Source organism: Pholcus phalangioides, unplaced genomic scaffold (assembly GCF_987345545.1).
Source record: "Pholcus phalangioides strain wild (caught in Gottingen) unplaced genomic scaffold, Ppha-v1.0 ptg000017l_1, whole genome shotgun sequence".
NCBI lineage: Eukaryota > Metazoa > Arthropoda > Arachnida > Araneae > Pholcidae > Pholcus > Pholcus phalangioides.
In genome coordinates, this window is record NW_028301610.1 from 53,613,754 (window position 1) to 53,635,501 (window position 21,748).

The 21,748-nt window shown below is 38.9% G+C and overlaps 1 protein-coding gene across 11 annotated transcripts in view; it reads right to left on the reverse strand.

Annotated features, from left to right (window-relative positions):
• Positions 1–21,748, reverse strand: part of LOC149074117 (uncharacterized) — a 420,692-nt gene that overhangs the window by 60,558 nt on the left and 338,386 nt on the right. For 6 of the 11 annotated variants that reach the window (XM_089246242.1, XM_089246238.1, XM_089246241.1 and 3 more), the window contains one exon: positions 19,149–19,223. In XM_089246242.1, the coding sequence (XP_089102368.1) occupies positions 19,189–19,223 (35 nt within the window). In that variant the 3' untranslated portion in view covers positions 19,149–19,188. Of the gene's footprint in view, positions 1–5,265; positions 6,978–19,148; positions 19,224–21,748 lie in introns of those variants that run through there. The other 5 variants (XM_089246240.1, XM_089246236.1, XM_089246234.1 and 2 more) reach the window with 2 other exon arrangements.

Here is a 21,748-nt window from a genome sequence, read left to right on the forward strand (position 1 = left end):
CCCAATTAAAAGTCTGCCACAAGAAGGCACACTACGGCACTGTGATCATGGGCATCTTTTTCATCCTAAGCACACATTATGGATCAGGGCCCTGGGCCCTTTTATAATAAATCCATAGCAGGAAAAAACAAAAAATGATGGTAATTGCCCAGGCTTTTTGGGCTGAAGCCATGCCAGCCCTGCACCCTTGTGGGGGCCATGAAGCTGGACCCATGATATATCAGGGCAGGATTTTTTCATATGGTTTTCTCTAGTTAATTTTTGTATAAAATTATATGGTGCCTTCTGCAGCTACATAGTTCGCAGGATTCAAGATCTGGCACTGAAGTATGTAGGTACATATCAAATATGAACATGGAAATGTATTATTTTAAATCTGTATACTATACCTATTTGAAATTTTACATTCTATGAGTTGAACATGACTGAAACTTCAATACAATGATAATTGACTATTTTACTCTCGGGTCTTGACACCATTCCAACGTGTTAATATATTTCATCAATAATAAATCGTGTACAACAATAATTACTTTTTTCTCATTCCTTGAACATCATGAAATTAGGATTTCATTGTTTACGATATTTCATTTTAAATGGGAGTTATAATCTATCTGTATATATAAAATTGGTTTTCTGTCTGTTCTCTATACAAATCTACAATTTTAGATCGTTCGTCGTCAAATTTTGCATATATATACCAAACGGGACCAGACTTGAACGATAGGCTACTTTAAAAGTGCATCAGAGCTGGGTAAAAAACTGTAGGGCAACAATGGTTTTTGGGCCTCAACAATCACTTTCTGAACATTTACTTTGGTTACCGTGGTTCCCTAGCAATGCGTTTCTGACATGCATGAGCTTTTATAATGGTTTGTCACTTCTTTAATGCTGCCAGTACTATGTATAAGTTTATGGCTTTATAATGGTTTGTTACTTTTTCAATCCTCCCAGCTATTGAAGAAAACCCGGGCAGTGCCGGGTATTATAGCTAGTTCTAAATAAATTGAAACAATATGTTGAAAAGGTGATTGATAATTTTTCTGTACAATCAGTTATAAACTGGTGAGAAGTTGTGCATTAGATGGACTAATCATAATTATCCATACTCCTGCGATAAGCAATTATTCTACTTGATTAACATTAAAAGAAATGTCATTATCATGTTCTAATCTGCTGAAACTAATGTTAAACTACCATGATGCAAACGTGGTCAAAAATGATAAATTTGTATAATACAATAATAATGCAATTTTGTATAATACAATAATAATGCAATTTTGTATAATACAATAATAATGCAATTTTGTATAATACAATAATAATGCAATTTTGTATAATACAATCATAATGCAATTTTGTATAATACAATCATAATGCAATTTTGTATAATACAATAATAATGCAATTTTGTATAATACAATAATAATGCAATTTTGTATAATACATATCCACACACACATATATATGCAGTATATAATATTATTCTTCTCAACATATGTGGATCTGTATGCCCATAGGCATAAACTTATCGAAAATGTTGGGGGGCTCAGGCTGAAATAATAGAACCTTGTTTATATGGCGTGTCGTATAATTGCAAAAACCGTATAACTGGAACTTTTCTTGAAAATTACCCCCCCCCCCCCTCTTTTCCACAGACGTTTCCTGAAAAAGTTTTTGTAAAAAATCTGTCGTTTCGATTCAAAATTATGCTTGAGAAGAAATATTATACTATCATAACATTACTATTGCTATAGTCTGAAGCAATTTTACGGTATTCATTTCAAGATTTAACAGGAAAAAAAATTATTTAAACCTTACGTAAAATGTCCTATACATACTTGTTTGTTTTGCTTTTGGTTTCTATATCTAAGCAAAAAGTAGATGATGTATTGAGTTCCGTTGTTGAAAGATTTTTCTCTCAAAGAAGGAACTGATAGTGAACATGTTTGCTATCAGCAGGGCAGAAACTAGAGGGGATGGGGCAGAGGGGGGCAGTTTTAGGTAGGAACAGAGAACACCGTTATAAAATTATCGAATGTGGGGCGGCAAAAATCCTAGTTACAGCCCTGGCTATCAGCATACCATAGCCACGTTCAATAATTATTTTAGTGCCTGTCAAAACTCATTGAACCTATGGCCCTCACATCCTAGAGAAGGGCCCCTAGGCTGGGATCTTTTGTGGACCCATTATGGGGAATTTATAGCATAAAAAAACAACAAAAATGATACGAATCGTCTCAGGACCTGTCAGCCCCACCTTAGTCCCTTGTGGGTGGCCATGACTGAACGGGTCAATCATCTCAAATTTTATGGCTTTTTCATTAAAAAATATGCATGAAAAATTACAGTCGATCCCTCTTATAACATTCCCGCTTAGCTTGGAACGTTTTCCACTTAGTACGATTTACTTTCGTGTTCCATCTATCACTAATACTCATTGAGATTTCCCATTTGAAGCTTTTTTACACTTACATCGTTTCTTCATGGTCGGTTTTTGAAAAACGGAATGCGCTGTATTTCAGTGATGCGTTTTTACTAATTAAAAAATTATGCCATTCGATTGATAGAAATGGTGTTGTTTTCCAAAGACTTGAGAGTTTGAATCGAAGTGAAAACATCAATTAATTGAAGTGTATACAGGCAGGGCCCCGAGTAAACTAGGAATTATGAGGCTCTTGCGACAAGTGTGAAAGATTTTAATTGCTCAGTGAATGTATGCTGTTTCAATTTCTGGGGGCTAAAAGTTATAAAGGCCCCATTTGCCCACCCATGCAGAAATCAGACCCAGTATACAAGGATAATGTATAGGAATGTATAGCAACTGAAGCCAAACGTCGTGCACATGGATAAGATCAGAAACCTAATAGGGAGATGTATTGAAAGGGCTCCATTCCATTTTCCTAAATACAGGAAAATCTCCACAGATGATCACCTGTACTGTCAGCCTGTTCGGGTTTGAGACCGTTCTCGTTAGTCCATCGCGTTGTGTTGTGTATATATATAAAGTATAACCCAGGCAAAGTTGTATTCTCATATTACCTTCCTTATTAAAAGAAAATAATACAACTCCATTCAAAATACTTAACAAATTCTTCTATTGGCCTGAAAACATTTAAGTTCTTGACCCTGAACATTATATGACCCCGTGATTTCATTACACCTCAGTTTGCCCCCAAAACAGTTAATTATGAGAACCTACACTATAAATGACATATGAGAGAGAGAATATGATCCATGCATCACTCACTATGTTCATTGAGAGACCCTATCCAGTCTTTAGCGCCTTAGAAACTCCTCGCAGCCAGGAGAGAGAGAAACAGATTCCCGAGATTACAACTCTTGTCTTAACTCGTCATCTCTTTTTCAGTCTCATCCATTACTGCCTTTCTCTCTAACTCCCTGTATCCAGATTTTCTCTTGCCATTTAAGATTTCATTACGGACGTCCCAGTCCCTTGGAAAACTCCACCCATTTAATTTGATTTAATATTTTCCCATCATCTCTAGATTTATATTCGTTTCTTGAAGGTTTATTCATAAGATTGGCCATTGCCAATCCATCCCTAATTTCTTTGTCCAAGCGACTCTCCCTTCAGGACCCCGAAAACCCCAACAGCCATGGCCTAACCTTTAACCTACATTGAAGCTTCCCATGACTAACACTCGGCATTTTAGATCCTCTGTTATACTTTAATTGCATCCTCTAAATAAAGGAATTCTATTTCTACTTAAATGACCGTCATCTATTCTCAATCTTGAAATTTGTCTATTCATTCATTGGTCCCCTTTATTTTCTACGATTCCCCCTTTTTCTCCAGAGAAAGACTCCTCCGACGATCCTTCTTGCCTAGGGCACCCCTTGAAATACAACCGACCAGATGCTTTGTGACGGTAACTAATGGATTCCCTAGAGTGGTAACTGCCCCATCTACTACATCGGCCTGTGATTGTATTTCTTTTAATTGGGACCATGTTCCCACTGGCTTGGACAAAGCTTCTTTCATCAACATGACGCCACTTACTTTAAACCCTCAAGAAACATGTCTACCATCCATAGACAACCATTCTTATTTATGTTCCTATTATTCAATTATTTGTTTGCTGTACTAGTATTGCTGTTGCCTGCTATCGGTGCCAGACCTACAGTTCTATATATAGTTAAATCCGAAATAACAAATTTAAATACTCCAAACTATCAATTTCAAATACATCTGAAAAACAATAATTTTAAATATTCCCTCTATTCTATAGGTTCTCTATTTCTATTTCAACTAGCACAAGCTGGTTAACATTCCTCCCTCTTTCTAAAAAAAAAACTAAAATTTTTTTCCCTTTATATGGTGAGCAATGATGATATATCTATCTCTATCTCTCTCTCATGATACTCTCTTTCCCTTACACTGTGTCAGCATATTAGCGAACTACCATTCATGTTGCTAGAAATGATCAATCAATCTAATATTCTCTTCATGTCAACTCATCTTCTTCCTATTACATACGTTAATAACGCATGTTGTACACTCCCACCAAAATTTAAACAAATATCATGATCCTTCAATTGGAATACACTATGCAATAAATGAACCAATAAAATAAATGCACCAAACCTATAAGAAATAAATGAAACATAATATATACACAGTAAGACATATAAACACACAGATTTCAACCTATGATACTTCTTAGTATATTGTTCACTGTTTGCTATCAGAGAGATGTAGGATATACAGTATATCGTATACAGGCACTTGAACAACACCTGATGTGTTATTTGGGAATTCTTGCTGAATTCTCTACTCGCAAGAGTATTTATCCTCTTCACATTATTTCAAATATGAAAATCGTCCAGAATAAGCACTAGAATGTCACAATTTCGACGTTCAGTGTCTCTTAGCATCACACAGTCACACACGATATAGTTCGTTATTTTCTTTCATGATGAAAATGTACCAATTGGACAACACTCCAATTAGAGAACAACTGTCAGCCGGCATGGTTCCTGCTGTAAACTCAATTGGAAATTGAGATGCTACTTTTCTGAGTGCACGACCCTGTTATTGGAAACTACGCTTTATGCAACGTGGTTAGTGCACTCCCAGATTCTATTTTTATCTTCAAGTTTTTTGACAGCACAAGGAAATAAATCGATACCAGAATTCAAATCAAGACATTTATTCAATTTCCAAAAGCTAAACATTGTCACAATATTAATTCAAGAATTTACTAATGACATTAAAAAATTAGTTGAACGTTAAATAAAAAAAAATGTAAATAAACTGAAGAGCCAAAAAAACTGGTACAGGCATGCGTATGCAAATAAAGAGATATGGAACCAATCAGAGTACGACCCTGCGGTCGGCAACGCCTATATAATACAACAAGTGTCTGGCATAGTTGTTAGATTGGTTACTGCTGCTACAATGGCAGGTTATCGAGATTTAAGTGAGTTTGAACGTGGTGTTATAGTCGGCGCACGAGAGATGGGACATAGCATCTCCGAGGTAGCAATGAAATTTGGATTTTCACGTACAACCGTGAATATCGGGAATCCGGTAAAAAATTAAATCTACGACATCGCTGCGGCCGGAAAAAGATCATGCAAGAACGGGACGACTGACGAGAATCATTAAATGTGACAGACGTGCAACCCTTCCGCAAATTGCTGCAGATTTCAATGTATTCAACTCAAAACACATCAACAAGTGTCAGCGTGCAAACCATTCAACGAAACATCATCGATAAGGGCTTTCGGAGCCGAAGGCCCACTTGTGTACCCTTGATGATTGCACGACACAAAGCTTTACGCCTCGCCTGGGGCAGACAACACAGACATTGGACTGTTGAGGACTGGAAACACGTTGCCTGGTCTGACGAGTCTCGGTTCCAATTGCTTCGAGCTGATGGACGTGTACGGGTATGGAGACAACCTCATGAATCCATGGACCCTACATGTCAACAGGGGAATGTTCAAGCTGGTGGAGGCTCTGTGATGGTATGGGGTGTGTGCAGTTGCCGTGATATAGGACCCCTGATACGTCTAGATACGACTCTGACAGGTGACAGGTACGTAAGCATCCTGTCTGATCACCTGCACCCATTCATGTCCATTGTGCATTCCGACGGACTTGGACAATTTCAGCAGGACAATGCGACACCCCACACGTCCAGAATTGCTACAAAGTGGCTCCAGGAATGCTCTTCTGACTTTAGACACTTCCGCTGGCCACCAAAATCCCCAGACATGAACATTATTGAACATATCTGGGATGCCTTGCAATGTGCTGTTCAGAAGAGATCTCCACCCCCTCTTACTCCTACGGATTTATGGACAGCCCTGCAGGATTCATGGTGTCAATTACCTCCAGCACTACTTCAGACATTAGTCGAGTCCATACCACGTCGTGTTGCGGCACTTCCGTGGGCTCGCAGGGGCCCTACACGATATTAGGCAGGTGTACCAGTTTTTTTGGCTCTTCAGTGTATATCACAGAGACTTTTTCATGTATTGCACTTATCTGGAGGTGGTCCGGAACTTCGGCAAGCGACTAGAGATGAAGCACTAAGTCCGGTTTTGAAGTGGACGTCCGCTATGACGTAGACCCGTCCGAGGCCGATTCTCGCTGGCCTGGCCCCGAGATGGATGAAGCCGGCTGGGAACCATGTTTCCCATTTCAAGATGCACTGTCTAGAATTAGCACAACATCGGAGCCAAGAGGAGTCTGGCCAAGCAAGTGACGCAAATTTGTAGGCGAGACGATCGTCGGACGTCAGCCCAGCGGGTGCCGAAGAGATCGGGAATCAGACCGCGGTGAGGCAGATGTTAAGAACAGCCGTTGTCGACCCATCTATTTCACATAGTTGATGATACTACTAGACCAGGAGCTCTGGGTGTAGAGACCTTTCTGACATCACCTGGCTAGCGTTAAAAGAACCAAGCCATCGCTCATATGCAAAGCTACTATTAAAAGTTCGGACCTGCAGAGACACAAATGCACTTTAGAAAAACATCACAGGATACGTTTCCAAGCCTAAGGCTAGATGAAGTTACATTACATTAAATTCCTCTCTCTCTGGTGAAAGACTAGCACCACTGTGCTACAACATCGGAGCACCAAACTTCTTAAACAAATGAGGTAAAAAGAAATGCAATGAGATGTGATGTGTATGTTCGATAACCACAATCTGTATATATACTAATCGGGAAACAAGTATTTTTGGTCCACTTGGACCGCGGAAATACTCTGTCACATCAAGAAAAATATTACGTCACAACAAGAAAGCATCGACATAATTTACATATAGTTTCGAAATATTAGTATAAACATTAAATTACCGTTTAGCAACATGTCAGGTGAACTGGCCAGGTTCACCTAACACGACCAACGACAATCGGGAAAGTTTACCAACGGAGGTCAGCGGCCATCCGCCGGCAAACAAAATTCTTAAGTTAACATAAAACTGAAAATATACAAAAGGACAACACCTCCAATGAGGTGGTGACATCTCTCCCGAGAGGCACCAACAGATAAAGAACTAATGAAGATAATATCGTCGAGAGATTAATTTAGGTGGAACATTAGCTGCCCGACCTGCAAGCTCATCCTCGTCAAGCGACTGAAGACTCCAGCCGAAAGACTTAACGGACGAACTAGCCCATACCGGTATGCCAGAGCGAGACCTTCTGTGGTTTCCGGTGGCTAAGCGGTCCCTGGGGTCTAAAGGTAAGTATTCTCTTGATATTATAATTAAGGAAAAACATGACCCGGAGGACGTCATGTTACAGTTGGAATTTGTCTTTTCTCCGAGGCGAATTTTGGACACACTTGTTGGCTTCACCCACTACAATCCATGATAATTGCAGATTTCTAAGATATATGAAGATACACTGCTCACTGGATTCGAATATAATAGTTCAGAAGACATTTTAGGCTGGGAGCTCCCATTAGGCCAGCTGTTAGTCTGGTCACATTCATTGAATACAGTTCTTATTGGTAGCGTAAAACATAAGACTCCATGCGAATTCGTGATGGAATTACTCCCATCTGTGATGTATGTCCCTGCTATTAGGTTTTATCTAGCAGTGACACTATGCACTGTGTTCACAGGTAATCCACGGCATACCTTCTGAAACCTGTGCATCATGATTCTTTACCCATAAGGCATCAACGCCAAACGAACCACCGCTGACCAATGGAAGTCTTGGATGATCTGGAATTTTTGCGCTTCCCATCATAACAAGTAGCTACCCATCTGCTGATGAAGTTGCAATGATAGTGAGAGTTTATTCATCGAACTACGCTCTTATTTTCGGCTACTGTTCATTGTCACATGTGGCACACACCCAAATGTGGCCCCAGGTGCATATAGGTGGAGATGCTTAGGTCTCTTCCGGCCCCTCGTGAAATAGCATCAGTGCTCTGGTCGGCACTGTTTACAGTACTGCATATAACTTAGAGGCAAAGTGATTAACATGATATATCTCTCTCCCAATTGTTAATATGTTACTTATACTAGTTCACACATTAATTTTATACAATTACCCATATTTCTTTCTTCTTTTTTTTTAAATCTATATACAAGTGATACATATCTCATATTTACATCTTTCTTTGAACTCTCGCCTTGAGTGTTTAAATTTATACTTAGCTAATCACATTAACTAATTTCTCAGCTAACCTGTCTGCTAATCGATCAAATAACGTTTTCTCAGAGAGAGAGATTCAGGTATGTCTACCGGTTTAATCATCCATGAATATATTCTGTCAGCTAAATTCTGCTCTGTTCTATCTTCAGTGGTCTCTGTATGATTACTCTCTGGTAAATTTTGCCGGAACACTTGAAGTTTCGGCGGTCCCGTTGACAGTAATTAATTTCTGTACTTGCCCTCGCTCATTTCGGGTTCTTAAATTATATCGAGATTGGGGGGTAAATTTTGGCCTTCCCTATTTTAACTTTCGGATTCATCCTTATAAGTAACAATGTCATTAGGTTCCTACTGAGCATTATCCTGAGGCAACGATGTATTTACGACATCAGTATCTTCTGTACTTGTCACTTGGCTATTGCTATTACTCTGCTGGACAAAGGGACATAGAGTAAAGGGTGGCAATACAAAACTTTCTTCTTCTTCCTCCTCTGCTCCGAAACTGTCTGCGACGTCTTCTTCTCCCGCACTTTCAAGATCTATTTGTGCACCCTCCTGGGTTTCTTTTTCCCTTGAATTTTCACCTCCTCCCCTTTGTGGTGGGAAAGGCTCATATAGTCTTTCAAAAAAAAACTTTTGCTAACCTCTCTGAATGAACTAACTATGAATCCTTTGGATGCGCTACATTCCGTATGTGAAACAAAACCAGAGATTTTCTTTCAATTACCCTGTAAGGACCTCTGGAAGGTCTATTCAACTTCGCACTCCGACCTCTCTTTTGCCTCCCGGGGTTATATTCTGTTGGTTTGAGGATGTAGTGCTGATGTCTTTAGGGCTTTTATCTTTAATTTGTCCAACATAGCTCTAAATACTGATTTATGCAAGTTTGACCCTCTATCCGATAAGCAAAATTCAGGAAGTCCATATCTTGCTATAATTTCTCTAAAGAATGTCTTCGCTAGTGTTTCGGATTTTATGTCTGGCAATGCTACTGCCTCTATAAATTTTGAAAAGTTGTCCATTCCGAACCAGAAATTTCGTTCGGGGGGGGGGGAACCAAGGTGACAGAACAATGGATTTGGCCATCTTTTTCCCTTTTTTCGGTCATTTTCTCACATTTCGGGGGGGGGGGGGCAGACCCCCTAAGTCGTCGTCCCCCCCTCGCTACGCCCTTGCATTAATACGAATATATACCTATTTCCATTTACGGTGATATTTAAGGGTCCCATAATGTCCACACTAACTAACTGAAATGGTGTAACGGGAATAAAATTTTACTGCAATGGGGCCTTGCTCTGCAGGTTATGACTTCTGCGTTTGAAACACACCACACACCTTGCATGATTGGACATGTATTTGGCAATCCTGATAATATCCAGGCCAGAAATATTTGGTGCGCAATCTCTCGAACACTTTGTCAAAGCCCATGTGACTACTGAGGCTGTTGTGGACTAATTCCAAAATTTTCCCTCTTAATACTGATGGTACTACCACTTGTTCAATGTAATCATCTCTAGAGGGACAGATATCCTTGGAAGCATAGTGGCATAATAACTCATTTTTCATAAAATACACATCTACGACCTTCCTAGTTGGTTCTGGTTGATCTAGAGTTAATAGTTCAATTATCGGCTTTAACTGAGGATCTTCCCTTTGCAATTCTCTCATGGATTCTTCAAGATCATTCGCCTCTATATCTATTGAGCTTATCTGTTGGCTGAGACAATCTCGGATTCTGAGTTTTTAATGAAATTAGATATTTCAGGGGTTTATGATCACTCTCAACAGTAAATCTACGTCCCATAAGATATGGTCGAAAATAACTTATACCCTCCATAATGGCCAATAGCTCTTGCTCAACGGCTGGGTACCGTTGCTCTGTTGGTTTAAATTTTCAGGGTCAATGACATCACAGCCTGTGTAGTTCAAGTATCATTGTCTAGTTTCAACCATCACTTTGGACTTATATGCGGACTGGTATGAATATTTACAAATTCTTTTATTGTTAACTGTTTAATTGTAACCTAAATAACCTGTCAAAATGTCAAAAAACTATTTTTGTTAAAATTGAAAATCTCTTTGGAATCATTTGTTTTTCCTCTATCTCTGGACCTTTTCACCAATTCTCCAGATCAGAACCTGGGTTGTGTGCAGGAATGTTGCAATATTTGTGTTGTAGGTCTGTGTGATCGTGACAACAGAGCTTTTCTCAAAGGGATAGCCAACACAAAGTTGGAACCCTTAGAAAATTGTATTTAGCCAATTACCAATGTGTAATTGCAGCTGCTAAACCTGAATTTTCAATGAAGGTGGAATCTGAGGAAGGCATGGGGGCCTGTGCCCTCCCCCTCTCAAGAACAAAAATTAAAAGTATTTTTAAATATTTGAGAAAATTGAAATATTAAAAGATATATATATTTTTATAGGAAATGAACATTCTGAACATTCCTACATATATGAAATTAACATTCCTGCTATCTGTTAGTTTGAAATTCTTTTTGAGTGTTGACACAAAATTTCTGTGAAAGAAATCCTTGTGCTCCTCCAAGGGCTGTGTACACACCCCTAGGTTCAGTTTTTTTTTCCACCAACGCTCTCAGAAAATTGTTTACAATTTGAATGAGCGTTCTAATCCTCTATGATTTTTCGAAAAAAGTGCATTCACAATCTTGTGAGGATGAAGCAAATTTATGCCATATGATGCTGTCTTTCAATGCAGGTAGATAGTCACAAAAGTACCATTATTTTCGGTATGTATTGCACAGGGGAAAAACTCAGAAATTATAAAATTCAATATACGGCTCCTCATTCAGAGATGCAACTAGATATCTCATCTTATTCTTCAACAATCTGCAGGTTATATCAATTCAATACAGTGCAGTAAAATGCTTCATTTGTACTTCAAGGCAGTAAAACTATTTTTCAGGATTGTGCAATGATGATAGACAGTAGAGAGGGAAAGAAAGGAAAAAAGTTGGGGGAAGGGATTTCTCTGTACTTTTTTCTTCTTGGAACAGGGACAGGTGAACAAAATTTTTATGTACCCTTTTCCAAAATTTTGAGTATTTGGCACACTATAGCAACTGAGTGGCATCTCTGCATAAACTAAGAACAAAGTCAGGATGCATGCAAAAATTGCTTCATACGCTCAGATACAATCTAATTCTGTCAAAATTGTAATTTTTTCACTAAGCAAAACAATGCTTTCTCTGTGGATGACCCAGCCATTCTTTACTTGTCGAGACAGAGCACAAACTTAAAGTAACTTTATTTTTTTACTGAAATCTAAACATGTAGATAGAACAATGTTTTATGGTAAGGATGTTACACCAATTGCTGAAACCTTCCCATGTATATATACTCTGAATGACTTCATGCAACTGTGGTGTCTCACGCAGACGACCCCCCAAGAGTCGGGTCAACGACCTCGAGTGTGTCACGTGATCCCGGGTACTGGAGACGACCGTCTGGAAAAAAGCAGGGCAGAGAGTCACTGCACGCGAAAGCGCGAGGTTCGAAAATTTCTATGCCTGTCTTACTTTTTCATTAACCCAGATAATCATTATGTGTCATCAAAAATAAATGTTTATTCCGAAGCTGTGGATCTGTGTGGTGACTCCGCAGTGGTGACCAGCGACGTTTAGGAACATTAACCATCAAAAAAGTCCATGTTCATTGAAGATTTAATCTCATGCATTTTCGGAAATTTTCTTCTTTCCGAGCCTCCATTATGTCTGTGGTTACGACGACTCGATTCTTCCCTCAAACAGGCTCCTGAAGAACAGACCCCTCTCGCCCACACATCATCATCTGCTCTTCTTCTCTTCTGGTGTGACCTCCTCCTCTCTCTCGTCTTCTCTTCTTTTTTTCTCTCTCTCCCGTTGGAGCTGAGCGATGGTGGAAGAAAATGCTCAAGTTTCGAGGATTGGACTTCGACTACCTCTGTTTTGGAAATCCAATGTCCAACTATGGATTCAACAGTGCAACAGTGCTTTTCAACTCAGTGGAATCACTAATGATGATACGAAGTATGCAGCCTTGGTCTCTTCCTTGGATAGAGAATGCTTGTCTTTCGTCTCGGATCTGATATTAAATCCTCCGGCAATCAACCGCTATCAAGCCTAGTCGGATCGCCTCATAAAGGAGTTCGCTGCTACGGAACATCAAAAAGTCAAGGAACTTTTGAACGAGCTACAGCTGGGTGATCAAAAGCCAAGTCAACTGCTGCGAAAGATGAAAGAACTCTCCGGCAACAAAGTCACTGACGAGTTCTTGCGCACCTTGTGGATGCAACGCTTACCACAAACCATTCAAGCAGTGTTATCGGTTTCCAGTGAGCCATTAGATCAACTTGCTGTCCTAGCCGACAAAGTGGCTGAAGTCACTACCCAAAATTACGTGTGTCGAATCCAGCCATCGTCGTCATCTCAAATGCAGTTGACTCCAGATCGAACCGATTCGACATCAGCCATCGAAACACTCACCAAACAAGTGGCAGAGCTAACGGTAACGGATAATCGACTCTCTAGAGGGAGATATCATAGTAACTCCCAACAGCGACGAGCTAGGCATTCAACATCTCGTTCAAGTCGAGCACGGGATATCTGCTTCTATCACAACAAGTTCGGTGAGAATGCCCGTTACTGCCGTCAGCCCTGTAAATACCAGAAAAAAAAATGACGACCTTCCATCATCGCTGGTACGATGGAATCGGGCAACAAATCCAGCAGGCTCTTCGTGATTGACAGAGTTACGGGTGACCGTTTCCTTGTTGACTCTGGCAGTGAAGTTTCTGTTATACCGCCTAAGAAAAATTCGTCAGCACTACATCCAAGTTTCCATTTGTTCGCCGCTAACAACAGTAAGATTCTTGCTTATGGTTCCACGGTGAAGAAACTGGATTTAGGTCTCCGGAAACCTTTTTCCCGGACATTTCTCGTAGCTGACGTCACTTCACCACTACTTGGAGCTGATTTTCTCAGCAACTTCAACCTAATCGTTGATGTGCGAAACCGACGACTCATCGATTCGCAAACATCATTATGGGTACTCGGATCGATCAAGCCCACAACACAACCTTCCGTCACTACCATTGGAGATTCTGAATACAGTGCTATATTTCAAGAATTCCCAGATGTCTTCAACCCTTCACAGATTGGTAAAACCGTGAAACATGTTGACGCGACACCATATCATCACTCGAGGACCACCGGTGGCTTCGAAGCCTCGACGTCTCAATCCAAAAATTCAACAACAGGTGAAAACCGAGTTTGAATTCCTTTTGGAACAATCCGGCCCTCCAAAAGCCCTTGGAGCTCTCCGTTACATATCGTGCCCAAGGCAGATGGTACTGTACGTCCTGTCGGTGATTATCATCGTCTAAATAGTGTTACAGAATTTGATTCTTACCCGCTACCCCATATTCAAGACTTTTCACAAGAATTGCACGGTAAGTCTATTTTTTCTAGACTAGACATCTTCAAGGCATACCATCAAATTAGCATTGCCGAAGAAGATATACCAAAAACCGCAATCACAACCCCTTGGGGTTTATTCGAGTATACAAGATTGAGCTTCGGTCTCGTAAATGCCGCTCAAACTTTTATGCGGTTCATGCATGAAGTATTACGAGGTTTACCATTCTGCTATGTATATCTTGATGACATTCTATGCTTTTCTGAAAATGGCGAAGAACACAAAATTCATTTAAAACAAATATTCCAACGTCTTCAACAGTATGGCTTAGTTTTAAATGTGTCAAAATGCATATTTGGTGTTTCTGAGCTCGAATTTCTGGGACATGTGATCAAACCATCTGGTATCGCACCTCGCCCAGACAAAGTACAAGCTGTACTCGATTTCAAGCAACCGGAAACAATTGAGCAATTGTGTAAATTTTTAGGTCTCATAAATTTTTATCGCCGTTTCCTACCGCATGCAGCTGAGACACAAGTGCCACTGCATGATCTATTGAAAGGTTCTACGAAAAAAAGAAAAGACAAAACAAAAGTTGTGTGGTCTACATCAACTTTGAAAGCATTTGAAGATTGCAAAAAACTACTAGCTAATGCCGCATTGTTGGCACATCCATCCCCGTCTGCCCAATTAGCTCTACATGTAGATGCTTCCGACTATGCTATAGGCGGTGCACTGCACCAGGTGACGGACAATGGTCTTCAACCGCTAGGTTTTTTCTCACGCAAACTTTCACCCACCGAAACATGGTATAGCGCATACGATCGAGAACTTCTTGCCGCATATTCGTCCATAAAATTTTTCAGATATATGCTTGAAGCTCGTGAGTTTATACTTTTCAGTGACCATAAACCACTGTGCTACGCGTTTCGACAAAAAAGTGAAAAATGCTCACCTAGACAGCTAAGGCATTTAGATTATATATCGCAGTTCACAAAGAACATTTGCCATATTCCTGGATCGCAAAATATTTCCGCTGATATCTTATCACGCGTAACAGCAATTTCAGTTCCTGGACCTCTCGATTTTACTGCCATCGCTGAGCAACAAAAGAGGGATAAAGAACTAGAGGAACTTCTAAAGAGCAAATCAGCTTTGCAACTGAAGAAAGTATTTCTTCCAGAAGCAGCTAAAGTGCTCTACTGCGATTTATCGACATGTGCTGTTCAACCTTATATTCCAGAAAAATTTCGATATGATGTGTTTTGGAATATGCACAAACTCTCACACCCAGGAATTAGACCCACTATTGATTTGGTAAGAAAGCGATTCATTTGGCCATGTCTAGCTAAAGACTGTGCTAAATGGACAAAAGTGTGCATACCATGCCAAAGATCCAAAGTGCACAAGCACACGAGATCCACACTACAATCGTTTGTGGAACCTTCCCAACGATTTCAACATATTCATTTGGATATCATTGGCCCACTGCCCATTTCCGATGGATACTCTTATTGCCTGACAATGATAGACCGGTTTTCACGATGGCAAGAAGCGGTACCTATCCGCGACATCACAGCAACCATGGTAGCTACAGCTTTTCTTTCCACCTGGATTTCTCGATACGGCACACCTTTGACAGTAACAACTGATCAAGGTCGCCAATTCGAATCGCAGCTATTCCGAGAGCTGTCCAAATTCATCGGAGCAAAACGGGTTAGAACAACTGGATACCATCCACAAGCGAACGGTATGTTGGAAGAGTGGCATCGCCTTCTCAAAGCCGCGTTAAAATGCGATCAAACCCATAAATGGACTGAAGCATTACCTACAGTTCTACTCGGTCTTCGGTGCTCTCTGAAACAAGATTTGGGGTGCACACCTGCAGAACTACTGTACGGAGAAACTTTACGATTACCTGGTGAATTTTTCCAAGCATGAGCTAATTCCAACTCAACTGACGCTTCCGCGTTTCTACAAATGATGAGAACTCACGTCCAAACTTTCCAGCCACGACCAATCAAACGGCATGGAGGACATCCTTCATTTGTTCACCATGATTCGAAAACTACTTCTCACGTTTTCGTGAGAACTGATAGGGTGAAACGTCCTCTGGAACAGCCATTTGAAGGACCATACAGAGTGATCAGCCGAACTGACAAAGTGTTCAACGTGGACATAAGAGGAAAATCAGCGTCAGTCGATTGGCTTAAACTGGCATTTCTTGTGGATCCGACGGTGGAGCCGGTACCTGTATCTCCAAACGTATCAACTGCAGTTACGTCTGACAGACTCACAGCTGATTCTGCTGTGAAACCAGTCAGAACCACTCGTTCTGGACGTACTGTCCACTTTCCAGATCGTCTACAGTGCTCGTGATCACTGATGCTACTCCATAGTACACGATCACCTCTTATTACTCGTGATCACTGGGGAGGGAGTGTGTGGTGTCTCACGCAGACGACCCCCCAAGAGTCGGGTCAACGACCTCGAGTGTGTCCCGTGATCCCGGGTACTCGAGACGACCGTCTGGAAAACAGCAGGGCAGAGAGTCACTGCACACGAAAGCGTGAGGTTCGAAAATTTCTATGCCTGTCTTACTTTTTCATTAACCCAGATAATCATTATGTGTCGTCAAAATAAATGTTTATTCCGAAGCTGTGGCTCTGTGTGGTGACTCCGCACATCCTTTATTTTTTGATAAGAATCAGATTCCTATTCCCCTTTTTTGTTTATCTCTAAAGAAGGGCTGAAGTCAAATCTTTGGATTATGGCATTTTAAAAGAAAGAAAATTTTTTGGATAATTGAAAAAAATTGTTATATCGATGCTTTTTGTGTGTGAAATCAGGGTTTCGCCTATACAGGGCTCCCACTCAAAAAATGAAAAAAAGTAGGAAAATGCAGGACTAATAAGTAGGATGGGGTAGGGTAACCCCCCTTAGACAACATAATCATAGCATAATGGAAAAAAATCCCTAAAAAAAATTATTTTTTTTTAAATTAAAATTTTAAAAAAAATTGAATTTTCAATTAACTTTTTTTTTCATAGCACTATTTCAGTTTCCTATAAGATTGACTCATGCCAAAGCAAAATGATAAATGACTTGGTTACAAAACCAATTTTTGGCCAAAACAGTGTACTAATACTTCACCAAACACCAACTCTGGCCATATCGCTATATTGCAATCTACTGCCATTAGTGAGATGGGTTAAAGCGAATGCACTGTCTATCGGTAGTCGCCTAGAGTTTGCTAGGGAAAATATCTTATCTATATCCTCCCTTGGGTTCAAACCCGGGACCCTGACAACAGCCTTCACGATGGTAGACTAGCATCTTACCACCATGCCACTCGGGCACCAAAACAGTGTACTATCAACCACAGATAATTCTTTGCTGTCTCTTCTCATATAATTATATCACATTCTTTTTTTTTGGAGACTTCTCCAAAGTGCAGAGCTTGTCAACTCTCTTCGACAATGCACAGCAAATCTTAAAGACATGCGTTTTTTAAGAATGACGCTCCTTCGAGACCACTTTCGAAAGCACAGTGTGCAAAATGTGTAGATTACAAGATCCGATATAAATAAGGCAAGGTGAACCAGATAGTTTTACTGCATTGTCCATAATTTTTTAAAGGGATTTGTTCACATTTTACTGTTCAATGCCAGTGTAATCATTTTTGACAAATGAAGCACTTCCATTTTCTAGCTCTTTTCTGAGCATTTTAAATATTGTTTATGCCTCAAAATTTATGCCTTAAAAATACAGAAGATAACTGAATGCTATTGGGTAGCATCAGAATCACAAAACCTAGAATAGGCCTATGTATCCAACTTCTTTTAAATGCAAACAGTTGTTTCACCTATTTGCACCGTAATTTTGAATGATGACTGTTAGTTACTGTCCAAGACCATGAAGTAATAAATACAAAATTATTTTTCCCATCCAGACAGAAGTTTTTATTTGTTGAACCCTCAAACTAAACAAATGAAAAATTAATCAACCAAATGGTTCACATACCCCCCCCCCAAATAACCTTAAAAATGATAAAATTTCTGCTTTGGCAGAATCGTTAATTGCATTTTTCAACATTTGTAATATTTGGCAATATATCAATGATTTCCTGCTCAATTAAAATCAATTACACAAATTTTGTCGATAGAATTTATGGTAAAAAAGTAGGAAAAGTAGAACAAAAACTAGAAAGTAGGACAAAACCGAGAATGTAGGACAAAAGTAGAACATTTTACCAAAAAGTAGGAAAAGTAGGACGAGTGGGAGCCCTGCCTCTATTTTCACCAGAATTTCAGAAAAAAATTGTTAAATCGAGGATTGTTGAGTAGGAGTTCATTAAATCTGGGTGCGACTGTATTTATTAGGTATGCTTGGTTACTATATACAGCGTTAGAAATCATTGGTGATCCACTGGTCTGAAACCAATGATTAAACAATCAGAACACCAAGAAAAAAATTGTGGTGGTCCATGGGACCAGTAGCAGAAAACCTTTGTGCCCCCACAGTGATACATTGATTGTGGCAGAATCTCCTATGCAAAAATCACTGATCCACTGTGGATTTTTTATGGCTTTTTGCACCCCCTTGGTGGTACATTAAGCTCCTTTTAAATGCTAATATATTTGTGAAAATAAATTATTATTATTTAGAATGGATTTTGTTCAGCGAACCAGTAACTTTGATTTTTCAATTCTAATGCTGATCATTTACCAGTTCACTGGTAAGTGATAATTTTTTAGCATTTATAAAATTTACCAACAAAACTTTGGTATTATGCATAATTGCCCAATAAGACTAGGGTATTGTGCATAACCATTGGTAAAAGCAATAAATTTGAAAAATTTATCAAATTTACTAGGTACACACTTGGTTATTATGTATACCAGTTTGCTGGTAAGAGTGATTACTTTTTTAGCATTTGTAAAATTTACCAACTAAGCTTGAGTATTACGCATAATTGCCTGTAAAAGTGATATATTTATCAAACTTGACAAAAAATGCATAACCAATTTATGATATACCTTAACATACATATAAATTTCATACTATATGCAAGAATATTTTTTTACCTTAAATAAGAAGTTGACTACAGTAATTTTGCAGTCTCTCTCAGAAGGAAAAAGAACCCATCCACTTGGAAGAAACTGAAAAGGTAATAATTTAATTATTCAAAAAATTATATAAAATGTCTAAATTATCAAAAACATTTCTGCAATGAAGAAGCTGTGTAAATATTTGACCTCATCATTAAAAAAGCAAATAGATGTAAGGAATTCAAGTGATTAAATTTTTCTTTGCAGATTAAAAAAAAAAAAATTTCTCTTGTCTGCATTGATGAAATATCTTATCAAGATTATCAAAAGTCTTTTTTTAGCAATGACAAGCCCAGATACTTAGAAAAGCAGATTTCTTAACAGAACACATTTTCCTATCGCTCTTACTTTGCATTTGTTGATAATTTAAAGAACTACTACTTCATAAAAGATGTGACATTTTAAAATGGGTTCAGTAATTTCTATGCCAGTCAAATGGTTAATCATTGCAATTCCAACAGAGATGTGATCAATGGTGTAGCCAGGTTTTTGTCAATGGGGAGCAAAATTGTAAAAAAAAATTTTTTTCTTAATATAGACACAAATTTAAAATTATGCATTTGTTGAGAGTACTTAAATTTCATTAAAAAAAATTGAATTCAATTTATTTTATATATTTTTATTTTTATATTTTCAGTTTATTTTCAAATTGATTAAATAAATTACTTTTTGATATTGGTTTAATTAATTTTTATTTTTTTTAGTCAATTTAAAATTTTTTAATATTTTAGTATATACTGTATGCTTATACAATACAAACTCCAATCTCTGTTCATTCTAACTTGGGTCCTGATGTAAATAAAAGCAAGTGTGCGATGCCCAAAATGATTAGTTGAAGAAAATTTCACCTTTTCTTACTGTGCAACACCGCCAAAAATATAGTCCTTTGTCGTTTGCCCCTCACAACATAAAATACCTCATAATTTTTATTTTTTAAAAAATATTTATTCCATACCACAGTAGACTCTCGGTAACTCGACAACCAAAAGGTATCGACAATTATGTCGACTTAAGCGAATGTCGAGTTTGCGGGGTTTCACTCTAAATTTTTGTCCGATCGTTTTTGTGTATGTAATTATATAAATTCTAACAATTGTATTAAATAAAGTGCTAATTCTCATTAATTTTAATCCTGGGTTGTTCAAAGTAGAATCAAAACGTTTAAAAAAATTTACCTCATGAAAAATAATCAAGTACATTTGCTTGTTGTTCTTTCCGAAGAGAAAACAAAAATTTTCTCTACATTATTCAGTTTTGACACTACCGCGATTGTTCGGCTTTTTCCTGACTGCGTAGGAAGTGACGTATCACATCTACAGTTTTTAGTGTATCGTGGAGAGATGGTGCACACACGGATACTTCATCTGAATTTTCTGATTCTATTTCTTCGAAACATGAAGCACTTGCTTTGGGTGATTGATTCTAGAATATAGTCGTCTTCTGACGACAATATTCTGTCCTGAAGTTACAAGATCAGACTCACTACTCACAAATTCATCGTCAATCATAGGTGTTAAGTTATTCAAAATGTTGGGGGGGGGGCTTAATTTGAATATAATGAAACCTCCAAACGAAGTTTGGCCGCTCATACAGGTCAAAACGACGTATAAATGCGAAAATCATTTTACTGAAATTTTTTGAAAATGACCCCTCTCCTTCTCCAGCCATAGCCATTTTTTAAAGAATTTAATAGTCTTAATTCAAAATCATTGGTTTCTATTTCTGTGGAAAAAATTGTGGTAGGCTTTGTGTCGTGGACAAGGCCGCAAGTTTCGATATGAACACTTTCTTTGTGCCTTGAACCTCGCTGTCTGTACTTACTTTCTTTCAAAAAGTACATGCGGACCAGGCTCTTTCGGATTTAGCCAATTTTAGCCATTGCTCCTGTGAAGGGGTGGGACCGTGTCAGAGAAAACTTTTATAAACAATACACAGCGTTGTTGCTACTGACATAATGGTATTGGGATCATCGGATTTGTCTTTGAAATAGCTAATAGACGGTACCAATATCGTCTATTTATGTTGCAAACTTCTCGAGATAAAGCGCAAAACAATTTTGCTAAGAAAGCGGGACGCGAGCCTGGTGTCCAGACCGGGAAAGCTATTTAAACCAGAGTAGTACCTAGTGCCGCAATTAGGCGCTTGGTCAGTCGGGGCAAGCACGCTCTCCGGATATTTTGGCGCCCCTTTATAATGCTGAAGAGGCTAGATGGTAAAATTTGTGCCCCCTCTGGCCTGGCGCACCAGACCACCCTGCTCCCCCTAGTTGTGGCCCTTGTAGTACCATTAGATTTGTCTTAAAAATGCCTATCATTGGCTTATATTTGCATTGCGAAGCCGGGCCTTTCACTTACACAAAAGAGATTTACCAGTCCACGGGCTTCCAAATGTTTAGAACAGCGGTTCTCAACCGGTGATTCGCAGAGCCCTTTGGGCTCCTTGTGAACTCTCCAGGGGCTCCACGGCCGCTCGAAAAAAATTAAAGAAAACTAAAATTTAAAAAAATAATTGTAAATATTTTTAAATAGTAAAAATAAATCAGTAACTCTGATAAATAATTAAAAAATTGGCCTACG